This window comes from Sander lucioperca, chromosome 13, assembly GCF_008315115.2.
Source record: "Sander lucioperca isolate FBNREF2018 chromosome 13, SLUC_FBN_1.2, whole genome shotgun sequence".
NCBI classification, from domain to species: Eukaryota; Metazoa; Chordata; class Actinopteri; order Perciformes; family Percidae; genus Sander; species Sander lucioperca.
This window is the reverse complement of record NC_050185.1, coordinates 752,938-773,731: the sequence shown is the minus strand read 5'-3', so window position 1 is coordinate 773,731 and position 20,794 is coordinate 752,938. Positions and strand designations below refer to the sequence as shown.

The 20,794-nt window shown below is 40.0% G+C and overlaps 1 protein-coding gene across 10 annotated transcripts in view; it reads right to left on the bottom strand.

The window, feature by feature from the left end:
- The window catches only part of LOC116058195 (HMG box transcription factor BBX), a 32,204-nt gene extending 24,136 nt beyond the window's left edge, over positions 1-8,068 (bottom strand). For 4 of the 10 annotated variants that reach the window (XM_036008967.1, XM_031310918.2, XM_031310919.2 and 1 more), the window contains exons 1-3: positions 6,499-6,633; positions 5,052-5,130; positions 126-297 (exon numbers count right to left, since the gene is read on the bottom strand). In XM_036008967.1, coding sequence (XP_035864860.1) covers positions 126-284 — 159 coding nt within the window. In that variant the 5' untranslated portion in view covers positions 285-297; positions 5,052-5,130; positions 6,499-6,633. Of the gene's footprint in view, positions 1-125; positions 298-5,051; positions 5,131-6,498; positions 6,634-7,944 lie in introns of those variants that run through there. The other 6 variants (XM_036008968.1, XM_036008970.1, XM_031310916.2 and 3 more) reach the window with 4 other exon arrangements.
- Between the last annotated feature and the right edge of the window lie 12,726 nt (positions 8,069-20,794).

Sequence of the window (20,794 nt, the reverse complement as noted above, 5' to 3'; positions counted from 1 at the left end):
AATTTCCTCCAATATCGCAAATCATGTCGCAATCACAATATCAGTCAAAATAATCACAATTAGATGTTTTCTCGTATCGTGCAGCCCTAGATTAAATGACCTGTCAAGTCGTCAAACCCACTCACCTTCTCCAGCTCCTCTTCATCCTCCTCTTCCTCCTCCTCTGAGAAATCCAGAGCCTTTTTGGACAGGAGTGGGTGCCACTGCAGGCACTTGCGTTTGGGGCGTTTGCCAGTGACCTCCCCTGCAACAGGTGGCTCCTTACCTCTGCCTCCACCCTTCATGGTACTACCGCTCCTAAACAACCACAGATGGGCACACCATAAGACCATGTCTGTACCAAATCCTAATGTCCTAATGTGCATCATTGGTTATGTATAATCATTATTACTGTTATTATGCAAGCAGAGTTACCTGCTGCCATGATAGTTAGTGTTGGAGGTTTGTAATTGCGAGTGTGATAACACGTGCTGTAATGTGCATGACCTGAGCAGAACATGTAATGACTTCAGGCAGGTCTGCAAAATAGGTATGGAATTTATGATGATAAATATTAGTAATCACATCAGGCCAAATTCCCAAACGAGTTAATAATTATCAATACAGATTGGATCCTGAGATACAGATCTGTAATACATTTAGTCTAAAAGTGCTTGTCACAATTATCAAAAGTAATTATCAAAATGATTTGAACTCTGGCTTCCAGCTGTAGTAAAAAATCATTATAAATATCAAAATGGCAGCCAATCTCTGTCCCTGTCAAATAAAGGCATGTTGATTTAAAGCTCAAAGTCTCTTTAAACCTTTCAATTGCAGCGTCTGTCTTTATTTGATTTAATTTAACAGGAGCAAGTTAGCAGCTTAATGATCCCCCCACTGACCATTGTTTCATCAGCCTTAATTTACTATGCTAATGTTCTCTCTTAACTTGCCTTAGAGGACCCCCCCCCCCTACTGTGGGACCCATGAGTAACATCGCACTGAGGAACAAAGGAGGGTGATTTACAGCTGATGGACTTAGTAGTGCCTTAGATATTGAATTAGATAGACTCACTATCAAATCATGGTCTAAAAGTTACAGAGCTGCACTGAAATATCAATGAGAAGAATTGATACCAATGAGGATTAAGTGGATGTACATACATCATGATACATACATCACACAAATGTGTGGCTGTTGGACAGAAATGTCAACATATGGACAATTTGTTGGAGGGTCATTTGGAACTATTTTAAAAAGGTTAAAGAATATGCAGTCCCTCTGAGCCGGTAAGACGTAGAGCTGCAAGCAATGAGCACTCGATGCAGTTTGGGTGAATCATTAACACGTCAACAGTACACATAAACAATACCACCCACTAATATCATGCATTGTAGAAGAAAGAATAGACTAACCACAATTATCTTAGCACTATGGTAGAAATAAGGTTGACTGTTAAAACAGGCCAATGTAGGGTATAAAAATGAGCAGCTGCTGTTTGTGCTAGGTTTGGCTACGTTGAAGTTTGACTATGTTTAGAGTGGATAGAAGTGTCCCAACACTGTTCTACAAAGCTTTGATCATGTTGGAGTGAAATCACTAAATGGTTTACCTGTAAAGAGGCCTGAGATTACGTCTGTTGTGATTTGACAAGATTAATTAAATTGATTTGAATATATATATATATATATATATATATATATATATATTGCATGTGTTTTCTATAGGGCTGCACGATATGAGAAAAATGTGCGACATACGATAACGTTGTTGAATTTCGCGATAATGATTTTACTTGTTATAAATAAGCAGATATTAAAGTGTACTCAGTTCTTTTTTTAAAGAATATTTTTTGGGCATTTTAGGTCTTCATTTTTATAGGACAGCTGAAGACATGGAAGGGGAGAGAGAGGGGGAATGACATGCAGCAAAGGGCCACAGGTCGGAGTTGAACCCGCGGCGTCGAGGAGGAAACATCTATATATGGGCGCGCGTTCTACCAACTGAGCTACCCAGGCGCCTAAGTGTTCTCAGTTCTGCTGCTTTCAGCATTCTGCTAAAATACAACAAACTGCTTGTTGATTTTAAATCTAATGAAAGGAAATCATTTCCAACTCTCTTTTATTAAACAAATTGAACATTTGAGTTGAACATAGAAAGGCAGCACTAAAAAAAAAAAAAATGACAGCTACATTTTAAAGTGCAGTTTTCTACTGATATTTTCTTCCAACTAACACAAGAAATCCCTCGAGTGTCTTTCACGATGTGTTTATCGCGCCAGTTGATATTGCAATGACGATAAAAAAATTTTTTTTTTTTTAAATCCATATATTGTGCAGCCCTAGTTTTCTATATGAAAGACATTCTGCAGTTAGGCTGATGAGACTAGGCCAATGTAAAATTAGAAACACATAAGATTGCGCTTACATTGATACATCAAAAAAATGTATCACTTAGAGAATGTAGGTCATCCCCTGATGGAACTATAGTCAGGATATTCATAATAATTATGACCTTTAACTACATCCACAATTGTATGTTTAATCACTGTTAAAAATGAGTTCAAGATTACTGGACTACATTGTATTTGGAGCTGGTGGTATTTGGAGTTTCTTATAAATGATCATCATTTCACATCATCACTGACAGGTGAAGTGTCACACCACTGTAATTTACTAATCTAACAAATAGACTTTATTACATTGTGGGACTGTTGACAAAAAGTAGTGCTACCTACCTGCCATGGACATGGGGTTTTTGTGTTGCATTGTGGGCAAGAAGAAAAACAAGGGAAGAAAACATCAGACGACTGATGATTGGAATCTGACCAAAAGATGCTTCTACTAGTCATTGCTGTTGACCAGTGGGCAACTGGCTCTTCTCCGTTACTGGTCACTACAAGGGCTGCGCAAGAGCAGTATGGACTCTGTGCTTTCTTAGAGCTTTCCTTGGCAGGTTTTTTTGTTGCAAAAAGAAAGATAACAGGAACAAAGTCACAACAGAAAGTGGTGAGTTAGCCGCAGACCTCAAGAACTGCTGCAGTCCATCGCGTCAATAGTTACATAAAGTCATTTAAAAGTGAAATGTTACCTTGATTCTGTCATGTTGCCACATTTTAGAGTTGAGGGGTTACATAAAGAATTGGGAGAACTGAAGACTTCCTTATAAATATTATGGGAACACCACGGTACAATAATTGGATTTAATGTATGGGCATTGCATTTTTGATCCTTGCACTCTCATGTAGGGATCGAACAATTATAGGCCTGGCTGATTATCGGGGGCCGATATTTGGCAATTTGCACATTATCTGTATCTGTGTTTTATTTTACCGATAAACCAATAAAGTTAATGAATTAAAAAGAGCGCTAGTTTGGCTCCGCTACAATGTAAGCAGTCTGCAACACCTGCACACAAACTGTTAGCACGAACATCAGGAAGCTATTTTTGTTTTTATTTATTCTTTTTTTTTGACTGTGTATTATGTTTAAAGTTTCACTGTTATGAAAATAATTGCTTAAAGCATTTAAACAAACTTTTGTGTTGGAGTTTGTAACATTCCAAAATGTTAATTTTGACAAAGATTTTCATTCTTACTGTAAATGCATATCGGTTCCAAATATTGGTTAACGGTTTCATTAACTACTAATAATCGGTATTGGCCCTAAAAAAACAGGATTGGTCGACCCCTACTCTCATGTGTCTTCAATAATGTGTCTTATAATGGACTGCAGCTGTGCTACTCAATATAAGTCATTCAGCATAACAATGTCTAAATGTAACAAAGTCAAGAAAAGTAAATTGCACCTGACCTCTTCTCACGTTGATGCACTGTATTCAACTTAAGGGTAACTACCAATTTTTCAACCTGGTTTGACAACATTGGTCCAGTATTAAACGAGATCGCTGCAGTCGGCAGCGGCGAAACAAGCTACAATGTAAGTTAATAGGGCAATTGTCCAGCTTGTATTCACCTTCACAAAAGTGCTCGTTTTGCCGCTGACAGACTCAGATTAATATTCTAAGTGTCTGACAACATTATGGAAAAGACTTCTAAGGAGGTCGACCTTTCTGTTAAAGAGTAAGATCCTTTTTTAAATATAAAAACATCCATGAAATTGCGTTCACTAAACCCACCAGACTCCATGTAAATAAACAGTAATTTTAGCATAATAAAATACACTTCATTCAAAGTCGACAGAAACAAAATAAAACTATGAAAATCCGTTTTGGGTCGTCTTTCCACTTTTCCAACCCTCACAACTCTAGTTTTGGTTGAAATAAACATATAGTTTACTGATTTACATGTGAAAATATGTTGGCTCTATACACGCTAAAAGTATTGCTTTATTAAATGGAGTCTGGTGGGTTTAGCTCTAGCGACCTATGAGTTGTTTCTGGTTAAACAGAAAGGTCTCAAAGAGGTTTTAAAGGTCTATCTCTGTAGGGATCCTTTCCATAATGTTGTCAGACACTTAGAATATTAATCTGAGTCTGTCAGCGGCAAAACGAGCACTTTTGTGAAGGTAAATACAAGCTGGACAATTGCCCTATTAACTTACATTGTAGCTTGTTTCTCCGCTGCCGACTGCTGCGATCTCGCGCAATACTGGACCAATGTCAAAGATTGTTGTTCCCATCAGTCACTTAGACACAAAAACATAGGAAAATAGAGTCCAGGTTGAAAAAATGGTAGTTACCTTTAAGGTCTAACAAAAACTCAATTTCACCGTTTGCTACTCAGTGATGTCATATAAAAACCAAGAGAGGGTTGTGTCAAAAAGTATGCACCCTATCACAGCCATGTTGTCTTTATATTAGCTGCACCCTTAATGTTCTGCACACATACAAATCAGCAGAACTACTGATCGTTGGTAATTCATGATCTCTGTATATTTTCCATTATTGGTTTGAATTTCTCAACATGTTTGCACTTGTTCTGTGTATAGACATACATGAAATTAGCAATCAATCAGTGAATGAATGACTCAATGTATTCCTCTGGACATCATCCAGACTAGATGCCAGTGTATGCATTTCTGAATGTTAAGTGGTAAACGGGGATACTTACTGAAGAAAAAACTATGGAAATGCTGTATGAAGTGATGAAGATGAATCTGCCACAGCCTTTGTCATGCAATGACGATGACCTATAAAATACAAGACACCGCTCTCAGTCATGTGTTACACTGTCATCTCTGCAACAATTTCCCAACAACAGGAGCTGGGCTGCAGGGGGGGGGGAAATGTGTGCAAAGCAACTTTAATAGATCATTCGTGGTTGACACTGCAAAGCACAAGACCTCGCCAGCTTCAAAGTACGGTGGGACATTTTGTCTGATCTGATTACTGATCACTTCAATCGTGCAGTCGATCCGCCCTTGTGGCCAAAACCAAACATGTAGGCCAAAACCCTTCGACCACTGGATGCATTTCATATATTATACAGCCTAAATGTGCACGCACAGTTGCAGTGACTATTTAGCTGCGCAGAGGTTTAACGTTAGTTGTGTTGTGCTCAGGTAAAACTGCTGATGCCCGATCGGACTGCCTGCCTTGGGAGTGAAGTCTTGAGCTACTGTATCGAGCCCGTCGCGCACATTATCGGCACATAAATGTGTCAGGTATGCGAATACACGATCCGTTTGCCTACCTAATGTGCTCCCATCTCTAAACACACATTTTCATCTCCGTGCAAAATGTCGATCTGAGCTCTGACAAGACAGACAAGCCGAATGAGAGAGTCCATCTTGCTTTGGTGTGGAGGAGAAACCCCAAGTACATTACAGTAGTGGGGATATTTCACTCCTGTCAAACTCTCCGATGACAATGTCGTCGAAATGTCTCCCACTCCGAGGGGAAAAACATCCACAGTGATTAATTAAACTGGGGATTTTCTGTCCAGGCACATGCATCTGTGGGCAATGTTTTGCTGGCCAGTGGCTCCATTTCCTAGCAGTGTTACTAGGAATAAAAGTAGCTAGTTAGCTTGCTAGCTCTATAGCCTGCTAACTGGACGTGTCACGGTTTTAACATGCAATGGTTTCCCAAACAGTATAAGCTTGTTATACAGCTGCTGACACAACTCGTGGACTAAACTGTGGTCGAAATAGTCGTTTGTGCTGTTGCAACAGCCCGTTTACATACAACGCAGGTTTGTGGCTATGTATTTGATGCGGATAGGAAGGGGGGGGGAGTCATACCACCTCACTGAGAAACAGTTGCTTTGCCATTTATTTTTCACGGCGATTTCAAACAGGAGTGCAGACATATTTAGCAACACAGTAACAGTGACAACGTATGGCGTATAACACTGGTTCTCAATGAAATGTCGATGGCAAACAAACAAATTCAAAAGGGAAAAGCCAGCAGGCGGACATCATGTCCAAAGCTGCGATAATAACAATTTTTCAGAGTGACTGACTGAGAGGTTGAGAAAATAGCGAGCGGGTTTTAACGGGAAATCAATAAAAGCACAAGTTCTCTGTCATGAACGTCTCCTTAATGTCTGAACATACCTCTAATATCCTGCTCGAGTACCGGGGGGGGGCTCTCATCATTGGTGCCGTCCACCTTTATAACTTATTGACACATCATAACAGTTCAGCACTGACTGTACTAAACACAGCTGTGTCAAGTCCATTCAAATAAGACACAAGCAAACCGGAAGCACAGCAATGTGTAACCAAAATAAAAAATGTAAACTTTTGCAAATAGCAACGAAGCTTATATTTTATTGCCTATTGGAAAACGTGCCCATCAAATGAGTATGAATGGATTCTGTCGAGACAGCAGATATTCCAAGTCGGGAGATGATGTGTGTCTCAATAAAACATCGTGTCATGAGCCCTGAACCTAAAGGTATTTTAAAGCAGCATTTGTATTACATCCCAAACAAATATGCATTAAAGCTATTTTTGTTTGAAGTAAGCCTGTGTTGTAATGATTTAATCAAGGCTAGTTTACAGTAGGCTACCTTTCAACGACAAAGGCAATTCAAAGTGCTTTACATAAGACAAATGCATTACGACAACACAAGACAATATAAAAATGCACATTTAAATAGGATTTTAATAGAGTAAAAAAATATACAAAATAAAAATAAAAATGAGCTAAAATAGAAAAACTCAGCAAGATAACTGAGAGCTGCCTATGAAGCGCTGTAAAAAATGAAAATGCCTACAAAAAAAAGAAGAAGAAAAGCTCTATTAACTCTTTAAAGAGAATTCATAAAGTATAGAACTAATAGAGGCAGAAAATGAATCTAAAAAATATACAGTATAAAAATAAGTTAACTGATATTATGAGGTTATTATGTGAGAAGGAATACTACAATACAATATTGGAGGATAACAAAAACAGCATTAAAGGCATATGGAGTGTGTTAAACAGTGTTATTAGAAATGGATCTAGAAACTCAAGTTAACCTGCTTTTATTGTCATAATGTAAACCGGAAGTCCTCTTTGTTATTCTGTGGAACTTGACAGTGGTACAGAAACGCAGCACTTCACTAGATGATGATTTTTACTGTCGGCGAAGGCGACACATTAAACGACCTCAGCCCACGAAAGTAACATCACAATGCGTTAATTCAGGCAGAAATACAGACTTGTTCAGTCATATAATTTTAGAGAAATCACTTTCGCTTTCCTCGAGGTGGGAGAAAATTCTCATCTCAGCTAACCTACATCCCTCCCCTCCCCCGGTTTGCAAAGTGCTCATACCCAGGCTGGCCTGTACTTGCTTACAACATCCCTGACTTAACTTTACCTTACAGCACTGGTCCGATTGACAAAGTCGCCGAAAAGCCTCCGGCTACGTCAGAAAACACCGATAACGATTTCCTAAACCCGGGTTACCATCTATCTCAGTTTAGTAACTACTTGTTTCCTGGGTGTTTGTGCGCGTGATAACAGATACAACATGTTACAGAAATGTATCGCGGTAGTTTAACAGTACATACCTGTTAGTAGCAATGTAGCAAACGAGTGGCTAGTTGCTTAAATCTTCTTAAAAAGCTTTAGACGTGAAATTACCAAACAGTTTTGCAGCACACTGTACATTGAAAATATCCACCCCGGCATGTAATGCTGTATGTGAGTGGACACTCCTTTTGATGGACAGTTGGATTACACCAATGAGAAGCGACGTTATATTCTAGTGTTTTGAGATTAGGGTAACGTCCTCAAATTTAATGTTCAGCACACATGTGGTCGATTTAGGCCTAAACAATACAACATAACGACAAAATAAACGTAATGTGTGCCTGTGGTATTCGGTAGAGGAACTATATTGGCCTGGTATTCCATGGTGTGCTTTTAATCTCCTAAATAATGCTACTATAGCCTGTCCAAGCTTTGGAGCACTAAAGGGACTTAGGTTTTCTTTAGAGGAGATAGTATGTACCTCTACATGTAGGTAAACTGTTCTTCTAAGTGTCTGAGCAGTCTGCTCGTTGATTAATTGTGTCAGTTAATCAGTAAGAAGTGATCAGCTGACTACCTTAAATTGAAAAAGACTGGTCACAATCCAATAATATATAGGCTACATAGAATATTCAACTTGGCTACATTGGCTGCAGAAATGAGAATGAAATCTTAACCTGTGGTGTGTCAGTGCTGTAAATCCCAAAAATATGACATGATTTGGCATACACTATGCACAATAAACAGCACTGACTGACATTGAATGAATTAATCTAATACTAGTATTATTTAGCACTCAAACAGAGTTACAATGTGCTTAATGCATTATGGGGAACTCAAGATTAAATAATTCAGCTCAATAAAATGAAATAAAATCAGGCTCCTATGGGGGGCCCTGACTGCAAAGCAAAAGTCCCCTTTAGTCTTTATTTGGGAGGGAGAGAGAAGGGCCCTGGTGGAGGACCTGAGCCTGGAAAATACTCTATATAGAGAATGTATAAAGGATAGAACTAATAGAGGCAGGAAATAAATATAAAAATAAGTTAACTTGTTATAAGGACGTTAGATACATACAAAGATGTACAATATTGGAGGATAACAAAAACAGCATTAAAGGAATAGGGAGTGTGTTAAACAGTGTTATTAGAAATGGATCTATAGAAACTCAGGTTACCCTCAGTGTTTTATTGATAACGATAACACCAATAATAGAATGAATAGAAAAGATGTTCTCAGACAGAGAGGGAGGTTATAATTTAAGAGTTAATTCAAGAAAACAAACTCAATGTGTGGGATGAATTTGTGGAATGGTTTGGAAATAGAACTTCAGCAAAGTCCAAAATATAAATCAATTTAGGATGTACAAAATAAATAACTCTTAAGAGGTATAGGGAATAAGACCATATAAGTGAAAACTTCTTCCTACTCCTTTATTCATGTTTATGATCATTTGTTTATTAAGAGTTTGTTATGTTTAAACATCCTTTTTTCAATGCAGTGCTGTTGTCTTCAGCTCCGTGGTAAAACAACAACTGAATATGTTTGACATTGATCTATATTCTGGTTGCTCCATTATTTTGCTGATTTGTTGCAAGGTTTACCTGGATTCAAATATCATATGCCAGCATAACTTGATGATTGCAACAGTTTGCATTGTGACACCATAAGCCTTTTTGGTGAAAGATGTCACAGTATAGGAAAAGCACAGGTGTAAATAATAACCTTAATGATGGCTGAATTCCATTTAGCTGCTGCAGTTTCAGGCTCCTGGTATTGTTCATGCTAGCTCACTGTCACACTGCCATGGCTTCCTGGGACACTTGAATACAACAGAGGCATCATTTAAAATGAAATACAAAAGAGCAATTTTGGAAAGGTGAAGTGAAGAGGAAGGAGGTTGTAACTCTTGAGTAGAGTTGTTCAATTATTGACTGGTGGTGTATCATTTGTATTAACTTGTTTCACTTTAGTTCTGATCTATTTAGAAGCTAATCATGCTTCATAAATATACTGGATGGACAGTAGCTCAAGGATGGTACGTGAATGATTTAGTTACAGATAATGATCTGCAAATGTTTTTTGAATTTTGACGATGTTTTCGCTTAAAGGGTTGTATGGTTGTTTATTGAAAAACAATAGATTGAAAAAACACATTAATAATATGGACATTCTAAAAAGGGTAGGACTAGAAAAGCATTTTTCTTCTTCCTACTCCTTTTTGGACAAGAGTATTTATTTATTTAGCTTATTCTTGCTTTTTAAACTTTGTGTCTTGTATTTTAAGTTTTATTTTTGTTGTTTGAAATAAAACAATTAATTAATCAGTAATATCATTAATAACACCTGTGCTTTTCTCACTATGACAATTCATAAATGTGTGCCATCTGAGCCTGTTTGATTGGGGGGGGGATTGTACAGGGCCTAACATTGATAGAGGACCTTGATAACATTGCACATACTCACCAGCAGATGGCAAACAATGCACATGAGATAGACGCTGCAACCATGAACATTTGAGGTAAGACAGGAACTGTCAATAGTCAACTGTGAGAAACATGAAGTTGCATTAATGGGTTCTTGGAAAAGAGGAACTGGGGTGACGTGTAACAGCACATACTCCAGTCTGTGGCCCTCCTGTCTTTCAGAGGCCATGGCTGGATCCTCCTGTTGCTTCAAAGCACACAGACAGCACATTGACCTTTAATGGGATCTATTCCGTGCTGAACTAAGGGAGAGCATGTCAAGAACAAGAAAAAAACATGAAATAACAATAGCAATAATAATAGAGTCAGGGGAAGTGCTGCCCCACCCACTGGCAGTGAAGCAGGATTGGGGCACCGTCAGTGACATCCAGAGTCAGGAAGGGTCAACCGGGTTAGAAAAGTTTTAAAAAAACTGTTCCCAGGCAATAAGGTCAGCTGTTTATTATGGATAGACAGTAGTATGTAGCTCTGTTATTAGTTGAAAGGTGACCCGTTACCATGTTTGTTCCAAGGTGACACAGCGAGGTGATCTAACCTGGTCTGGTGATCACCTGATTGAATGCAGGTGTGTTGTAGTCAAGTTGATGATTGGCTGCAGCACATGTCCTTTAAATATTCTATCACCTCTCCCACCATGAGCTTGATGGTGTGCCCTCAGTGGTGAAACAGGTGCTAAACACCGCAGCTTCTTGCCTGCCACAGTGGTGGTTAAACATGGGTGGAAAGTAAACTAAGTAAACATCCTGTACTGGCCTGATTGTCACAAAATGTCTGAGAACGATGGCCTAAAAGGTTAATCTAGCAATAAACTAAATAGTAATAATACTATGGACTATGTTTAACTGCTCCTCAGATCTCTGCAGGGTAAATCCAGACAGCTAGCTAGACTATCTGTCCAATCTGAGTTTTCTGTTGCACGACTAAAACTACTTTTGAACGTACACATGTTCCACCAAAACAAGTTCCTTCCTGAGGCTATTTTGCAGAGGCACCGTGCGGAGCTTAGCGCCGCCCATGATGATTGTGATTAGTTTAAAGAAATGCCAATAAACCAGATCACGTTTTTCTCCCATCCCGGAATGCTGTGTGGAATAGCCAGACCTTCCTCAGCAGCGCTGTGTAGGAAGGTCTGGCAATGCGAGACTAATCAGGACAAAAAAATTCACGACTCAAAAACAGTTTCTTCCCCTCTGCAGTCAGCCTTGTTAACAAGGCCCCCGGACCCCCACTGACATTAACTCTTAACCCCCCCATCCCTAGTCACTACACTTTGCATTAACCTACATCCTGGACTATACACCTGCCCATTGCACACATTATACACTCACCTTGAAGATTATTAGGAACACCTGTTCAATTTTCCGTTAATGCAATTATCTAATCAACCAATTACTTGGAAGCTGCTTCAATGCATTTAGGGGTGTTGTCCAGGTCTAGACAATCTCCTGAACTCCAAACTGAATGTCAGAATGGGAAAGAAAGGTGATCTAAGCAACTTTGAGGGTGGCATGGTTGTTGGTGCAAGACGGGCTGGTCTGAGTATTTTCCAATCTGCTCAGTTACTGGGATTTTCATGCACAACCATTTCTAGGGTTTACAAAGAATGGTCTGAAAAAGGAAAAACTTCCAGTATGCAGTCCTGTGGGCGAAAACGCCTTGTTGATGCTAGAGGTCAGAGGAGAATGGGCCGACTGATTCCAGCTGATAGAAGATCAACTTTGACTCAAATAACCACTCGTTACAACCGAGGTATGCAGCCAAGCATTTGTGAAGCCACAATATGCACAACCTTGAGGCGGATGGGCTACACCAGCCGAAGACCCCACCGGGTACCACTCATCCCCACTAAAAATAGGAAAATGAGGCTACAATTTGCACAAGCTCACCAAAATTGGACCTTTCAAGACTGGAAAAATGTTGCCTGGTCTGATGAGTCTCGATTTCTGTTGAGACATTCAGATGGTAGAGTCAGAATTTGGCGTAAACAGAATGAGAACATGGATCCGTCATGCCTTGTTACCACATGACGGTGGTGGGGGTGTAATGGTGTGGGGGATGTTTTCTTGGCACACTTTAGGCCCCTTAGTACCAATTAGGCATCGTTTAAATGCCATAGCCTACCTGAGCATTGTTTCTGACCATGTCCATCCCTTTATGACCACCATGTACCCATCCTCTGATGGCTACTTCCAGCAGGATAATGCACCATGTCACAAAGCTCAAATCATTTCAAATTGGTTTCTTGAACATGACAATGAGTTCACCGTACTAAATGCCCCCCACAGTCACCAGATATCAACCCAATAGAACATCTTTGGGATGTGGTGGAACGGGAGCTTCGTGCCCTGGATGTGCATCCCACAAGTCATCATCAACTGCAAGATGCTATCCTCTCAATATGGGCCAACATTTCTAGAGACTGCTTCCAGCACCTTGTTGAATCAATGCCACGAAGAATTAAGGCAGTTCTGAAGGCGAAAGGAGGTTAAACACGCTATTAGTAGGGTGTTCCTAATAATCTTGAAGGTGAGTGTATAGCCTAAATGTTTTCACATTCTTAAACATTTTTGAACATTCTGCACCATTCTGATTCTAAGTACATTTACTCAAGTACTGAACTTAAGTACACGTTTAAGCTGAGTATCCATTTTATGTTTACTTTATACTTCTACTTCACCACATTTTAGAAGGAAATATTGCATATTTATTTAAATGGTGACCTCATGTAATTCATAGCCCCACCCACTGTCAACCTGGGCAAAGGTATCTATTTGGGGATCCTTGTCATGTTTAATTAAGATACCTATAAGTGAGTCTTTCCCAAAGTTAGGGTTGGGACCCAAAATGGGTCGCCAATTGACAGTGTGAAATGCAAAACAATGCTATGATATGTGAATTCCTTTTCCTATATAGATATTAGCAGTTCCAGTACTTCAATCTTCTCAGGTGGTTTCATTTAAAACTGTTTGAGACCCAAAGAGTTAAAACTTTCCAATTTGTTACATAAAAAGCCAAGATTAAATCTCCTATACAATTAGTTATCTCACAATTAATTGTGTAGGAGAAATATTAAAATTGTATTTGATTTATTTTGTGCCCCTTTTGAAGGGGCCCAACCCCCAGGTTGGGAACCACTGGACTACACCATTTAATTCAATTCAATTTTATTTATAGTATCAAATCATAACAAGAGTTATCGCAAGACACTTTACAGATAGACCACACTCTATAATTTGCCCAAGATATAATATATCTCTTGGGATATAAATATCCCAAGAGCAAGCATTTAGTGTGACAGTGGCAAGGAAAAACTCCCTTTTAGGAAGAAACCTGGGACAAACCCAGGCTCTTGGTAGGCGGTGTCTGACGGTGCCGGTTGGGGGTGTGATGAATAGTGGCAATAACAATCACAATAAAGATAATGGAACAGTGACTAGAAATAGTAGTCGTAGTAGTTCATGCATAGAATGGCACAGCAGAGCATAGCTGGACGTAGCAGGACGCAGCAGGATGCAGCAGGACGCAGCAGGACACTGCAGGGCACTGCAGAGTGTAGCAGGGTGTACCAGGGTGTGGAGCAGGACCACGGCGACAGCTGCAACCATGATTTTGGTGCCATCCTAATCAAAGGAAACATGCTGGGCAAAAAAACAAACATAAGGACTCCAGGGAATAAGCTAGTTAGTAACAAGCATTTCTGGGACATGGATGCACACAAATGGAAAGAGAGAGGAGAGAGAAGCTTAGTGTGTCATAGGAAGTCCCCTGCAGTCTGAAACTATAACAGCATAGCTAAGAGCTGCAGAGAAGCAGAGATAGGGAGGGGGTGCGCCATGACTGTGGTTACACACCCTCCCCCGCCGGTCTAGGTGAACGCTGCATTTCCTCACTCCCTAACTATAAGCTTTATCAAAGAGGAGGGTTTTAAGTTTACTCTTAAATGTGGTGACGGTGTCTGCCCCCCGAACCCAGACTGGGAGCTGGTTCCATAGGAGAGGAGCCTGATAGCTAAAGGCTCTGGCTCCCATTTTACTTTTAGAGACTCTAGGAAGTAACTCTGCATTCTTGGAGCGTAGTTCTCTAGTGGGACAATAACGTACTATGAGCTCTTCAAGATATGATGGTGCTTGACCATTTAGAGCTTTGCAGGTCAGGAGAAGGATTTTAAATTCAATCCTGGATTTTACAGGAAGCCAATGGAGAGAAGCTAATACAGGAGAAATATGATCTCTTTTCTTAGCTCTTGTCAGAACACGTGCTGCAGCATTCTGGATCAGCTGGAGAGTCTTATTTGGGCAACCTGATAATTAGGAATTACAGTAGTCCAGCCTGGAAGTAACGAATGCATGTTCTAGTTTTTCAGCATCGTTTTGAGACAGGATGTGCCAAAAATAACTCCTAGATTTCTGACAGTAGTGCTGGAGGTCATGGCAATACCATCCAGAATAATTATATATTTGGATAATGATGTTCGGAGGTGTTTAGGGCCCAGCACAATAACTTCAGTTTTGTTTGAGTTTAACATCAGAAAATTGTAGGTTATCCATGATTTTATATCTTTAATGCATACTTGAAGTTTAGCTAACTGACTGGTTTCGTCTGGCTTGATAAGTATAATTGGGTGTCATCCGCGTAACAGTGAAAGTTAATTGAGTGTTTCCTAATAATATTGCCTAGAGGAAGCTTATATAAGGAGAATAGAATTGGTCCAAGCACTGAGCCTTGTGGAACGCCATGGCTAACTTTTAACATTAACAAATTGAAATCGATCAGAGAAATAGTGCATTTACTGCAAACAAAGTAGCTCTACCTCACCTACAACAGTAGAATGCTACTTATTTAGTGTTGCACCAGTATTATTTACAATCCGATAGGATATTAAATGCAATGATACTAAATAGTACTGAATACTTTAACTTGATAATACATCTGTACATTTAGTAGGATTTTTTTTTTAAGAGTATTTTTTCATTGTTGTATTGGTACCTTGTATCTGAATACTTCCACTATTGGTGTTAATTAATAATTAATAATTAATAATTAATTAATAAAACTTGAAAAATGTCCTTATTGTTTTTAGATAATAAAAAAAAACATTTTCAGTTAGCGTCCCAATTCAGCTGATACATAGAGCTGTGTTATCATGTAACACTATCATATACAGTGCAGCCAACTGAAAATGTGTGGATGTGAAGCGCATCCACTCAATTCTAATTCTGTTGATTATCATGGCATAACCTGTAACATCTGATAATCCCTTTGCATGGAATGTAAGGAATGTAAAATTAGTCTACAGTAACTAACGAATATGGGCATAAGACTCTGACGATGGTGCAGAGAGACCATGTTATCTTGTTGTATAGCTATACTGTTATTGTGAGCTTAAAACTCCTATGCATTCATACTTAGCTAAATATAACCCTTACTTTACCACATGAATCAAATTTCTATCAAACATGAATAATTATCAAACCAAAAGGGTTGAATGTAATAACAGAAAAAAATGTGTATTACAGAACCAGGTGATTCACACGTCTAAAATGTCCTGGTGAGAAAACAAAACAAAACAAAATAATACCCAGCCTTTCATAATTCAGTTTGTGGTACCGTAACTCTGGCACGCTTGTTGGAACTCAAGGAAAATATTGTCTGTACTAACTGTTCCTTGGGAGCTCAGAAGGGTGTTAGTAACAGTCTTTTCGTACCCTCTATCCAGCAGTGAGCTGTGAGATAAAGAAACCCGCGCTGAGGTGTGCAGAAAAATAGTAGTTACCTGGATGTAACTCCAGTTCTATGTGTATTAAGGTTGGGTACCGAAACCCGGTTCCACTATGGATCCGGTTCCTACGCAAACGGTAGTATTCGGACCGGATTAGAACGCAATTTTCGGTTCCTCATTTCAGTTCCGACTGAAATATTTTCCCTCTGTCGCTCCAGACAGCGGCAGACTCTTTTTTTATTTCTCCCTTTTCTGCCAAGTGGCACACGTGCCTGCTCGCGGTGTGAAGCGCATGTCCGCGCTATTCTCGGACATGCACTCTACTATCACAGCTGATAGACGTCTTTTTGTACACGCTCAGAAACTGACGTAAAAATATCATACTTTCTCTGTAGTCTACCGTTAACTAGCTATCGTAAATTAAGGCTGTTTTTAAAATAACATATTTTCCCTCTGGGCTCACCAAAACGGAAGTAAAGGCATATTAACCATTCACTGCACGTGATCGCTAGTAAACATATTACACTTGCTCTGCTAGTCTATCGTTCAGGACAAGACCCTGTAGCCTGGTGGTGGGGGAGTGTGCCCTTTCAAACTCCTCCCTGTGTGTCCAGGCCTCTTGGACACCATCTGAGAGAGGTTTCTCCTGTGCAGGACATGCCATAAGTCAGGAGAGGTGTGGTATCTTGCCAGAGAAGGCAAATATGGTCATTTTTCTGCAAAAGAACTGCTAAAATTTTAAGATGGTTGGCATACCAACTCAACAACATCTATTTTGTTGTTACTTGTTAATAGTGTAACTGTTATTTGTTAAATTATTGTAGTTATGTGTTAGGTGACTTAGGTTTACTTATTATATATTTAAGTACTTTAAAACATTAATACATTGTTAAATTTCAATAATTTTCAATTAAAAAAAATTCAGTCATTTTTCAGTTTTTCAAGAATCGGTTTAGGAATCGGTTAGGAATCGGAATCGTTTTAAAAGTACCGGTTCGGCATCGGAATCGTAATAATTCAAACGGTACCCAACCCTAATGAGTATGCACTCAGGTGTGCCAGGTGGGTCTCACACCGGACTGCAACTACGCCAGCACAAGCTGGTGTTGAATTAGCTACTGACTAAAAAAAGCTCCAAAACATAGCTCACTCTCCCGTTTTAGCAGGGTTACACACTCAACTGGTGAAGGAAAAAAGGTCCCTCCCTTGCTTGTACTGGATGTCATTGGTTCACCGCAATGGGCAGGTTCAACTTTGCATGGGAACCAAACTGGATGCAGAGGACTGAAGTGGAGTTACCAAATCAATGTGAAAGACATAAAATGTGGTGTACTTTCCAAACAGATCTTGTCTAGTGCAGTTTTAATACTCTTCTACGCATTGGCACTGCAAAAAATGTGTCCCATCTGAACACCAACACTTGTCGACTTCAGTTCAGCATTCAACACCATCATCCTCTTCAAATTGATCTGCAAACTGTTTGACCTGGGCATCAACACCTCCCTCTGCAACTGGATACTGGACGTCCTAACCAATATATGCAACCACACCTAATCAACTCTCTCACCCTGAACACCGGCGTCCCACAGGGCTGTGTGCTGAGTCCTCTACTCCCTCTGCACCTACGACTGCACGCCTGTACATGATTCCAACACCATTATCAAGTTTGCAGACGACACAATGCTGGTTGGCCTCATCAACAACAACGATGAGTCGACCTACAGAGAGGACAAGAAAACCTCCAGGAAGACCAAAGGTGGTACGTTAGTCTCGCGTAGGGGGGAAAAAAACGCTCTTGTTTGTTTGTATTTCTTAAAACCAATCAAAAAACCTTGGGCAGCGCTAAGCCCTGAATGCAGCAACTGTGCCCTTGCTAAATAGATAGCAGAGATAGCGTAAGGGGAGGATAATTCCATCTTAAATAGGCGGCCAATGGCAGGCTTCAACTTCAACTTTATTTGTCCCTGAAGTGCAATTGGTTTTGCAGGATTAAGTGCAACATAAAAGCTTATACCAACAGTCTACGTCTGGTGAGTCAGACTGACCTTACAGAGATTGAGCGTGTAGCCAGCTTTAAGCTTCTGGGTTTCCACATCTGCGAGGACCTCCGTAGGACCTCTCTTGGACCCTCAACACTTTGACCTTGGTCAAGAAGGCTCACCAGTGTCTCTTCTTCTTGAGGAGACTGAAGAAGGTCCATCTGTCTCCCCAGATTCTGTTGAACTTCTACTGCTGCACCATCAAGAGCATCCTCACCAACTGCATCACAGTATAGTATGGCAACTGCTCTGTCTCGGATTAGAAAGCACTGCAGAGGGTGGTGAAAACTGCCCAACACACACCAATTCTCCACTTCCTGCCATTGAGGCTGTCAAGCGCAAGCAGTGTCTGTGGAGGGTGCTGTTCCAGGACCAGCAGACCCTCTTCTATTCATACACACTGTTAATACTGTTCATACTGCTCACACTGTATATATCTATATCTGTTTATTCCACATTCTATTTATTAGGGCCCGAGCGCCGACAGCGGCGAAGGCCCTATTGAAACTGAAGGAATTATTATTACACCAAATGAATTGACTTTTTGAGGGACTTTACATATTCAAAAACTCACCAAAATTGGCGGTCGCATCAAGTCTGGTAAAAATTTACGTATTTTAAGGGTTTCGAGAATAGGCGCACAAAAATGACTCACTAGCGCCCCCTACAAAGTTAAAAAAATTGAGCCCCTGCAGTGCGTTTAACGTAGACTCCCGAAACTTGGTACACATATGAAGCATGTCAAGATGTACAGAAAACGTCATTGTAGCCATACCCTAAACCCAACAGGAAGTCCGCCATTTTTATTTAAATGTTCGAAATTAGTGCGATTTTGGCCATTTCCATGTCGTACTTTAACAAACTCCTCCTAGAGATTTCATCCGATCAACTTCAAATTTGGTCTGTACCATCTTAAGACGTTAAAGATGAAAAGTTATTAAAAGAAAAACTTTTCGTCAAACGGTGTGGGCGACCATTTTTAATGTTTAGCGATGAACAAAGAAGTTGTTGTAACTTGAGTGTACGTTGTCGTATCTGCCAGAAATTTCTCACGATTGACAAGGGTCCAGGCCTGAGGACACCTACAGGCCAAATTTGACTTTTGGTCATAGCGCCCCCCACTGGCAACAGGAAATGTGCCTTATATGACAAACATCATCCAATTTACATGAAAATGATTATGTGTGGTCTACATGTGATACTGAGCCGCCCCCTATACTTTAACCATGCCCACTTACTCAGGCCACGCCCCCTTTCATAACATTTGAACCGTTTAAGGTAGAGTCTTGTGTGAGGTGTCATTGAACTCAGCAGAGAGTTCCTTCTTCATTGATGATGGTTTGACCCGCCCCCTAAGATTTAGCCACGCCCCCTTTCATAACTGGTGACCCATTTAAGGTAGAGTCTTGAGTGAGGTGTCATTGAACTCAGCAGAGAGTTCCTTCTTCATTGGTGATGGTTTGGCCGGCCCCCTATGTTTTAGCCACGCCCCCTTTCACAGCTAATGAACTGTATGACGTACAGTCTTGTGTGAGGTATCATTGAACTCAGCAGGGAGTTCCCTTTTCATTGGTGATGATTTGCGGTGTTTGAGTGCCGCGCAAATGCATGGTCGCAAGGAGCGCTGTCCGCCAGAAACCCCGACGTGCGCAGAGGCGCGAGGGCCCATCCAACGCTGCTTGCAGCTTTAATTTTATATTTTATTCTGTACATACTCTATACATTACTCTGCACTTTACTGCTTTTTGCACAACTGCATTCCGTTGTCTCAGTACCTGTACTCTGTACAATGACAATAAAGTAAATATCTTCAGCACAGCTTTATTAACTGATGACATCATAGGTTGAAATTTTGAAAAGGTTCTACCCTACAAGCAATCAGTATCTTGAGTATGGGCGGGGCAAAATATCAATACGACAATATATTGTTGTCCTTCTTCGTGCCCTACAATAGGCGATATGCTGGCACCAAATATTGATATTTTAATAAATAAAATAAGGCACTCTAAATAGATTTCCCTGCTCCCAGCGTGGCTACTTCATGGCTCCTTAAAGTGGCGCTCAACACATGAATGAGGGAAACTTGAACAGAAGTTAACTAGCCGGAGAGGAAGAGCTTTTCAACAGAATGGCTGACAGCAGTTTGAGGAAAATAACAGATGCCCCAGCCACGTTTAAGTCCAAAGTCTGGACCCATAGATGCTTTATAGTTGTGTCATTTTAATTTACAGACTAAAAACTTTGTTTTCTAACAGTTTGGACTTTCAGTAAAACAAGAGAGAAAACCTGCACTTAACCTTTTCACAGGCATTTTGTATTCATAGTTAGACTGATATCGTGATGTATCATTATATGATTGTCTAGCAATATATTGATTAACACAGAATTGCTATATCGTGATATTATCGGTATCGTGAGCCATGTATCGTGTATCCTAGCATATCGTCATGTACCCTGTGATTCTCACCCCTAACATTTAGGCTCTGCCTAAATTAGAAGCAATTTTGATATAGGAACTTTCATCTATAGTTTTATAGGACTGATTTTCATATTGAAACAGAAAATCACACTTCGACCATAAGAATGTTAATATTAACACAACAGACAGGGACAGGGCTGCTACCACCAGCCCTTAAAGACTAAATGT